Below are 10,178 nucleotides of genomic sequence, written 5' to 3'. Positions count from 1 at the left end.
TTTAAATTCCACTATATTTACAGGTTGTAGTGCAAAAGAGCATGAAAAATACAAAGGGGGTCAATATATTTTAATGTTATTTTCTTTTTTAAGTACTGTAATGTGCATATTATTATTTATATATTTTTTTGTATTATTTGGCCATCTCTGGTCATAAATACTTATAATACTGATTGATGAATAACACACTATTGTTAACCTTAAGTAGCATTAATTTTGAAAAAAAAATCTCTATAAAAGAACTAGCAGAAGTGATGAAACAGTAGATTGAGCAATATGTGTACAAATCTTTGTATTCTGGATTATGGTTTTGCAGATTAGAATTTAGCCATAGTCAATATTTTTCTTAAAATAACTTTTTGAATGGATTGTTTTACTTCTTTGTTCCTTAAACTGTACAAGATTGGGTTCAGCATTGGTATAACAATGGTATAAAATACAGCAATCTCTTTGTCTAAATTTGACGATTCGTCAGCTGGTTTAAAGTAGGCGAAAATCAAAGTTCCATAAAACAACAGAACAACAGTGATATGAGAGGCACAAGTAGAAAACGCTTTTTTCTTGCCTTCAGCTGAACGAATATTTAATATAGCGAACAATATGAAGAGATATGAAATGAAAATTAGAATAATACAAATAAGTCCTAATATAAGATCTGTCACTATAAGCACATGTTTATTTAAAGAAATATCGGAGCAGGATAATGCGAGTACTTGAGGGACTTCACAAAAGAAGTGATTGATCTCTTTTGGTCCACAAAATGACAACCTCAGAGTGCTAGAAGAGTGAAAAGAAGAACTTGAAAAGCCAAAGGCCCACACCACAGAGGACATAGTAAAGCAAGATTTTTTACTCATAATACTCTTGTACCTTAAAGGGTTACAGATTGCCAAGTATCTATCAAGGGACATAAACGTTAACAGAAGAAATTCAGTGTCCATACCAACAGTGAAAAAAAACATCTGAACAATGCATCCATTGAAAGATATGACTTTTTGCCGAGTAAATAAATTGAACAACATTTTTGGGACAGCTGACGTAGTGCAGATTATATCCAGAAATGAAAGATTACAAAGGAAGAAATACATTGGTTTGTTTAATGCTGGGTCTAAATTTGTGATAAAAATTATGAGTAGATTGCCAATTATAGCTACTAGGTACATAGTAAGAATTACCAAAAACAAAAGAATTCCCAATTCAGGAGGGTTGGAAAGCCCAAGAAGAATAAATTCAGAAATACTGGACCCATTGTTCATCTTATAGTCTGTTTGATAATTAAGTGAAAATGAAGAAAAAAAACAGTAAAAGGTAAAAAATTGTTATTTTCTATTAATTTGATTTAATATCAGCACAATTCAGGTTCAACACACATAATAAAATTAAAATTGGTCATTACTTCTGCAAGTTCAAAATGCAATATAATCGAGATAATCAAATTACACTTATCTCCTTTGTATCAATAAGATTTTTTACTAATGTAAAGCATATAATAATTACAGTATATAAATCTTTTGAAATGCTGGGACTATGCTGCAATCCTATTAGCAAAACATAAGTCTTACAAGAGTCAAAATTTAGCAGGATTGCCAAAACATTTACCAAAAGATTGTTTCAATACAATTTCATGTAAAAATAACAAAAATGTTTACTGCACCGCATACTTTTGTTAATAGGAATCATTGGCGCCTGTGTCTGTATATATGTCTGGAGCATATATTCTTCTTACTGTTTTAAGTACCGTATTTTTCGGATTATAAGACGCACCCCAAATTTTAAGGAGAAAAATAGGAAAAAACCTTTTTTTTAAATAAAATGGTGGTGCTTCTTATAATCATTGCGTCTTATTGCTTACAGGGGGTGGTGGCTGCGGTAAAGCAGGGTCCCATGGCGCTGCAGGTGTCTGGTGCTTCTGCGGGGGGCTCTGCCAACATTTTGTGAAAGACCAGAGCCCCTGCAGTTCATGGTTTTCTATGCCGTAGACTCCTGGAAAATGGCTGTTGGGGGCGGCGCATTAGCAGATGGAGATTTCGGCACAAAGATCACCAGACACCCACAACAGCACCGGACCCCCACAGCACTGAACATCTGCAGCAGCGCGCCGCACATCTGAACACCCCCTCATCCCAGCCTGCGGTCTGCATCAGCACACCACTCTTTCCTATTCCAGCCACAACTCAGGGTCCCTGCTCCACCACGACCGGTAAGGTATATCTGCATTATAAATGCACCCCCATTTTCCCCCCAAATTTGGGAGAAAAAAGTGCGTCTTATAATCTGAAAAATATGGTAGTTGCACTGAATGTATTCCAGTGAGAAGTAATGATAACCTAGCATGCACTTTACTTTCCTTTGGTATACATTGTCTCTTTTGTTTGTGGTTACAAAAGGGAAAAAATTATCCAAATATCCATATTAAATTACACATTACAGCTAATTTAAAGAGAGGAGTAATTCTTTTCAGGAGTTATTGATGTCTGATCTGTAGATTCACAAACTAGATTGATACATTTTAATATTTTGTGTATGTGTATTGTTAAAAAGCATACTATATTTAAGACATTATACAGTCATGGCAGAAAGTTTTGTTCCATTGATATTGCTCCAGAATATGAAATATTTTTCCCAGAAATTATAATTACAAATGTTTTGTTATACACATGTTTATTTCCTTGGTGTGTATTGGAACACAAAAAAAACAGAAAAAAAGGCAAATTGGACATAATTTCACATCAAACTCCAAAAATTGTCAGGACAAGATTGTTGGCACCCTCAATTTAATATTTGGTTGCACACCATTTGGAATAAATAACTGCAACTAATTGTTTTCTATTACCAGCAATAAGCTTCTTACACTTCTCAACTGGAATTTTGGACCACTCTTATTCTGCAAACTGTTACAGGTATCTCATATTTAAAGGGTGCCTTCTCCCAGCAGTAATTTTAAGATCTCTCCACCAGTTTTTAATGGGATTTAGATCCAGACTCATTGCTGGCCACTTCAGAACTCTCAAGCGCTTTGTTTTCATCCATTTCTGTGTGCCTCTTGAAGGTCATTGTCCTACTGGAAGACCCATGTACTATGATGCAACCGCAGATTTCTGCCAGTGGGTGCTATATTGTGACCCAAAATTTTCAGATTTCATGATGCCTTGCACAGTGAAGCCACGCAGTTCCAGAGGCAGCAAAACTAACCCAAAACATCTTAGAAGCTCCACCATATTTGACTGTAGGTACTGTGTTCTTTTCTTTGTAGGCTTCATTCCATTTTTGTTGAAAAGTAGAATGATGTGTTTTACCAATAACCTCTATATTGCTCTCATATGTCCACAAGACACTTTCCTGGGAGAATTTTGGCTTACTTAAGTACATTTTGGCAAACTGCAGTCTAAATTTTTATTATGTCTAGAAGTTGGGTCCTCCTTTTGTTTCCTGCTATAAGGTTTCATTTAATTGAAATATTGAGGGATTCTTTACACTGACACACCCTTAATCTGCAGGACAGCTTGATGCAGGACAGCTTGAAATTCTTTCAATTGATTAGTGCTGCTTATCCACAGTCCAGACTATGCTGTGTTGCAACCTATTATCAATTTTTCTCTGCTGTCCACATGCAGGGAGCTAAGCCACAAGTGTCATGGGTTGTAAACTTCTTGGTTATGTTGCACACCCTGGATAAAGGAACATCAAGATCTCTGGAGATGGACTTGTAACCTTGATATTTTTCAAAAATTTTGGTTCTTAAGTCCTCAGCCACTTTTTTCTCCTCTTTTTGCTCTCCGAGCTTAGAGTGGCACACACAGACACACAATGCAAAGATTGAGTCAACTTCTCCTCTCTTTATCTTGTTTCAAGTGTGATTTTCATGTTTCCCACACCTGTTACTTGCCACAGGTTGGTTTGAATGAGCATCACATGCTTGAAACAAAGTTGCTTACCCGCAATTTTGGAAAAGTGCCAACAATTTTGTCTGACACATATTTGATGCTTTGTGCAAAAGTATGTTCCATTTGTCTTTTTTTCCCGGTGTTTTTTCTGTTTTTCTAATTCACACAAAGGAAATAAACATGAGCAAAACAAATCATGTGGCATTGCAATAATTTTTTGAGAGAAATACTTCATTTTGTGGAACAATTTCAAGGGTGCCAACACTATCAACCATGACTGTATATGAATTTACCATATTTAGAAAAAACACATCTGAAATATTATTATTATATGTGCCAGATTTCTACAGCATAACACTCACATGCTCTTTGGAAGATGAAAAATCAATTGCTATTGCAAATGAAAAGTGCCCATTATATATACATTTATTTCAGTTGTATAGGGAATTCATCAAGAGGAAATATAAAATACACACAATACCTTTCTGAATTGTATTTTCTCTATGGAAATTGACTGCCAAATCATAATTCAGAAAGGGAATAATTGTTCTGAGATTTTTTGGAAGTAAATGACAACCATAAACATATAATATTATAAATTGCCTAACATTCCAATTTCAAATTTATAATAAATAGCCCGGTTCCTGATGTTTACAGATGTGTTTTATGATAACTGCCGGCGGTACTGCTACATGTATAACTATGTATTACTGCTCATTACTTATGGTATTGCCACTTGAATGTGTTACCATTATATAGAAAACTGTTATATATTACTTTGCATTCCTTTATTATAGTATTGCACATACTGTATATTATGTGTCCTTTGTATATGTACAGTTCGGGAAAGTTAATGTATTCTTCTTGGGACAGTAGAGGAGGGCACTCTTAGTCCATAGTTCCCCCATAGACCAGGTATATGTAATTATGTTGTGGGCCACTAGAAGGGGGAATTCTAGTGGGGCCTGATAGGATGTTCATAGAGGGTTAATTGTAGGAGGGGCTGCTGAGAGTTAAAGTTAGTGATGAAGAGTGGTTTAGTCAGACTGGGCTAGGGCGCCCAAGTGTCCACATGGGCTATAGGCCCGGACAGCTCGGCAGTCACGTAACGCTAAGTAGATATAGCCTATGTTACCAATGGCCACTGCATGTCTTACCAGTCGGTCAGAACAGGAAAAGGAAGATGTGGCTTCTTACTACCTGGGCCAATGATTTTAGGGCAGAAGGTGGCTGGACTAAGGAGATGAAAGGAGTTGGAGCTTAGACGAGATCAGTACAGACAGGCCAGATGCTTCACCGGGGGTCACCAAACGTAGTGATTTAGTGATTGATGAATTCGTGTCTGGGGTGAAACAGGATGAAGGAAATGTCATTATAGTGAGGTCAGGCTGGGAAAGAGCTGGGAAGAAGTCTAGTATGGTCAGGTCGGGCGTGTACAGCACAGAAGTGACAACAAGCAAGGGAAATATGAAGAATCAAGCAAATGTTATTATGTACCAACATGCGAAATCCTAAGTAAAGAAAGTGTTAAAGTTGTCTAGATCTGTGTCTCCATTGATGGGGGTCGCCTAGAAGAGGGACCATTATGGCCTGGGAAGTACCCGGGTGAAGCTGAATCTGGAGATGCAGGTATGCCGAGGAGAAGACGATTGTTTCATGTAGGGGAAGGACTGGACACAGCTGCCACCGGAATACAGTTCACGACTACAGTCCTGTCCCTTCCTTACACAAAATATGCTGCCATTTAACATCACTAACAAGTTTTTTCTTTGTTTTTTTTCTTTCCTGATAAGTTTCATGGAGAGCCTATAAAAACACATGTAAAAATGGAGCAAAAGTATAAAATTCCAGAATTTCAGCTTAAAAAAGGGAAAATACAGCAAAAAAATATGCAGGAAAAATACAATAAATAGATTGCGTTTGTCTATCTGGTGCAGACACCTGCAGAATGACTCCAAAGGAAATAAACAGTTTTTTTGAGCTTGAGAACAAATTGAGAATTCTTCTGCTTTCAATGCGTGATAATTTTTTCTTCTTAATCTTAGAAGTAGTTTACTAATGGAAACCATTGCATTTGCTATAGAACTATGTAGGTTTACACATAAAATTTGTTTGGATTTACCCTATGCACTACAAGGTGAAGATGAAAATTTGCAGAAATAATTGACATGCTGCAGATTTAAACTTATCACCAAATGTCAGTTTCTGGGAGTATAGTATGGGTTTCTTAAAATGTCATTCACTTTAATGTAACTATTTAGCTGTGCATCTTCAAGTACAATTATAAAATTAGCAACATTTTTCAAAGTTTGAAAGAAACCTAATTTTTTTGGAGGGTCATGCAATTAAAAAAAAAATGAAAGCCTACTAATTTATACGAGCTTATGCTATCACTCTCCTTTCCACTCTCTCTATTTTGAGTTGTCCAGCACAATTCTGGTCTAAAGTTAATGAAATGAAGTTAGGAAAAAATAGGTCATTCCTTACACTAACAGTTATTTATATGCATGGAGAGCAAGGTTAAAAAAACTTTAGGTTTCTTAAAGTAAACTTTAAGTCTCTCCATATGAGGGTACACAATTTAATAATTGACTCATAGCAAACTGGACAACATGAACAACATTTCCTACAACATCTGTCTTTGTGGTTTAATGACATTTTTCTCTTTCAGAAAATTTAAGAGGAACCTGTAAGCTACCTACCTGAATCACTTGCATCATGAATCAGACTCTGGCTGTTTTATTGAAGCTGTGTATATTTTTCTCTAAATCAATGCAGCGTTCAATAGATGGCAGCGCTTTGGGCATAGCAAACATGCGCTGTGTCCAGAGCACTGCCACTTACTGAACGTTTGAACATTCCATTAAAGGCTGATTGTTTACTTTTTATTCTGTTGCAAATGTCTTTTATTTATTACATTAATTTTTAGAGTCTTTTCCAGGATTGGCAATTACTCCCTGATATGGCTTATCTTCCACCATCTTTGTTGATTGCTCAATGTGCACAGAGGCTGACCTGGAAGGAAGGAAGGAAGGAGGGGAGGATAGGAATCTCCCTCCCCCCTACTAAGTAAGTGGAGCTTTAACCCCTTAGCTGCTCACCTCCCCGTGTGGACCGTTCTCTTCGGCTGGTGCTCTTTTTTTGTTTTTTCAACTGTCTGGTAGAGAAAGAGGGAAAAGCTGATGGGAACCAGGCTCCTAATAAGGATTAGTCCTCAATGCAAAGACGTCTAATTTGCATTTTGCAGTCTAATATGCTTCAGGCACTTATCATAGAGAGGACTACCCTCTTAGCAATTACAAGACGTACTGTTAGGCGTCAGGATCCTGCAGCTGCACAGCAGGAATCCAGGGCCATGCAGCCAGCGGTCTCCCATTCCCCTCCAACCTCTCAGGGACCTGCACAGCATTCTCGGCGATCCAGACTCCCTGCTCAGACCAGTTCTCTGGGTCTGGTTGTTGCTGCCACCTCTGGACCAGCAATAGTAGCGCAGCCTGCTCTGCAGAAAACCACTCCAGAGGCTAAGTCCTCTCGCCACGCTACTGGGCATGCTCACGAGACGATCTCCCAGTGGAGATCAGGAGTCACATGCTCAGGTCCTTCTCCTGATCTGATTGGTCCATCTCAGAGATCTGGAAGGTCCCGGAAGCGCACGGCTATAAAAGGCCCGCATGGCCGCTCGGCCATGCGCTAGTATAGACTCTACTTGCTTCCTGTGTGAATGATGAAGGATGCATGTGCCTGCAAATGACTCATTAAGACTCCCCTCCCTCTGATATTACGTGTGTGAATAGGGACTTAGTATTAGAGTCAGTGCCAGTCAGTGGCATGATACAGGCCACAGTGCGTATCTTCACCTATCTAGCGTCTGAGTGTGCCTCCTCTGGGAACTGACGTATAGCGGCTGAGTCAGTCGCCGCGCTGCAGTCAGCAGCATCTGTGGGGTCCGTGGTAGTGACGCCGCACACATGGTAGGTCTAGACCGACCCTGACCCTCTGCTTTGGGTTCAGCTCCTGTGACCATTTACCGTGCATGCAGTTCTCTGAGACCAGGCTCAGTATTTACATTTAAGTTCTAAGAGTCTCTGTGGAGATGACAGAGTATGCTCAGTGCACACCGGGTGACGTTCAACCCGTGTGCGATATACCGCCATATTGTGCGTCTGCCATTATCTATCAGCGGTGTAACACCTACTGCACGGTGGACCCCGGGTGGCGAACGCACTTATTATTATTTATTTATTAGTGTGTTCCGCCGTCCCTAACACGTACTTCATGTAAGAGGAAGGTGCACAAATCAAGAGTTTACAGGCAGCAGCTCAGGCACCTTCTATCACTACTCCAGTAAAAGAGTTTAAAAAAAGCCCTTTGAAATTGTCTCAATTTCAACACGGTGAAAATACAATGACAGAAGATATGGTCTCTTTTTACTATTTACGAACATCATCATGGCAGGTAACATGGCTTAACTCAGCAAGCTCCATGGTCTTTCTGGGACAAGCTTTCAAACTCACTGCAGTCATCTTCAGAACTACCATCTGTACATGAATACATCACTAGAACCACCATCAGCACAGAAATATATCACTATAACCACCATGACTACATTAATACATCACCAGAACCACAATCAGTACTGTATATAGGTGCATCACAGGAAGCGCTATCAGTACATGAATACAGTGCCAGAATGACCATCATTACAAGAATACTGCACCAGAACCACCATCAGTACATGAATACATCAGTAGAACTATTATTACACCATCAGAAATGCTATCAGTACATAAATACATCACTAAGCTTAGTACAGTGATCAATTGTAATGTCAGGTGAAGCCCATATACTATTCTATCACATGAGCATTCAAATTCAATTGTGTCCATAACAATGGTAAGGAGACGCTAAGAGTTGTTTTTACCAGCCATCATCAGACTGCAAACCATAGAGGAATCAAAGTACTCATGAGATGCAGGCAGTATCATAAATAACATTTACATCCAGGTACAATAGGTGACATCATATCTGATTTGAGTTGTCCTTTATCTTTCATTCTCCATCTTGTCCATATGTTACAATGATTTTTCACAACCACAGTGTCAAGGAGTGACTGGCTCTGTGTGACACGACCCAACAATTGGTCGGTCACTAAACGGTAAAACAAACAAGGGAACGCAGGGGGCACAATTACAACAGTGGGCCCTGCGATAGGGAATGGGGAAATGGACACCACCTGTACTCTCCTAAGGATGTGCCCTGTTCTTACTAGCGTCCCTATACAGGTTCTTTCAACCTGTCTTCGAGCAGGATACCTTAGCCCTCGCTTGCCCTGCACCTATCCCTAAGTAGGGAATTAGCAAGTGAAGACACTGGTCCCACTGCTGCACTAATACAACGCAAGGTAAGGTGTTATGATTTGGTCACCAAGGAGGAGAGCAAGCCCAAGCTAAGCCACAGAAAACAAGAGAGGTTGGTAACTAAGCAGATTGCAGACCCCTGATCCTATCCACACAACTAGCAGTAGCTGTGGAGCGTGCCTACGATGATCCTAGATGCCTTGGCACAGCCAGAGAGCTAACTAAGCCTAAAGCAAGAAAGGGGAAATCTAAACTGCCCCAGAGCAGACCCCAAAGGAATAGATAGCCCCCAAACATATATTGTCGGTGAGACAAGATGAAAACACAAACGCAGGTAGGAAAATAGACTGAGCAAACGATGGGGCCCACACTGACTAGACAGGGCAGGAAAGGAAAGACACTGTCTGAATGACGCAAAAAACCCTGCAAAAAGGTCCAACACGTCTGATGCAAAAATACTGAAGTTGCACGACTTCGTCCACTATATCAGCACCCTGGTATATTCTGAAAGCAGAGCAAAAAGAGGCCATTCTAATAAGGGACAAAAACAAACTGGCACAAGCAGTAACATATGGATGGTGATTCAGCACAGCCCCAGCCGGAGCTGGCTGACCCACACAAAACTGAAATAGACAAAACCAGATCAAATGTGAACAGAATAGCAAAAGAACACTAAGGCTAGTTTCACACTAGCGTTTTTGAGTGCAGCGACGGCCTGCGCACGGCTGCCACTAAGCTCCGCCTACCGGCGCATGACACTGCATGTGCCCTGCGTCCCCTATCTTTATCACTGGGGGCACAGGCCGTGCGCAGTATGCGTTTGGCGGCGCATGCGCCTTTTTGACGGTGCGCCGGCGCAACCAAACTGCAGCAGGTTGCGTTTGGCGCAGGTCGGCGCACCGTCAAAAGGACACATGTGCCGCCAAACGCATACTGC

The 10,178-nt window shown here is 40.0% G+C and overlaps 1 protein-coding gene across 1 annotated transcript; it reads right to left on the bottom strand.

Annotated features, from left to right (window-relative positions):
- Nucleotides 1–317: 317 nt before the first annotated feature.
- LOC141096296 (olfactory receptor 5AP2-like) lies at nt 318–1,365 on the bottom strand. Its single transcript, XM_073582836.1, has one exon. It carries the CDS (start codon nt 1,254–1,256, stop codon nt 318–320), a length of 939 nt encoding a protein of 312 aa, XP_073438937.1. The 5' UTR covers nt 1,257–1,365.
- Between the last annotated feature and the right edge of the window lie 8,813 nt (nt 1,366–10,178).

The sequence above is a fragment of the Dendrobates tinctorius genome, unplaced genomic scaffold, assembly GCF_039654945.1.
Source record: "Dendrobates tinctorius isolate UK_male_01 unplaced genomic scaffold, ASM3965494v1 ptg000073l, whole genome shotgun sequence".
Lineage (NCBI taxonomy): Eukaryota > Metazoa > Chordata > Amphibia > Anura > Dendrobatidae > Dendrobates > Dendrobates tinctorius.
The sequence above is the reverse complement of the archived record's forward strand: the minus strand, read 5'-3'. Positions and strand labels throughout refer to the sequence as shown.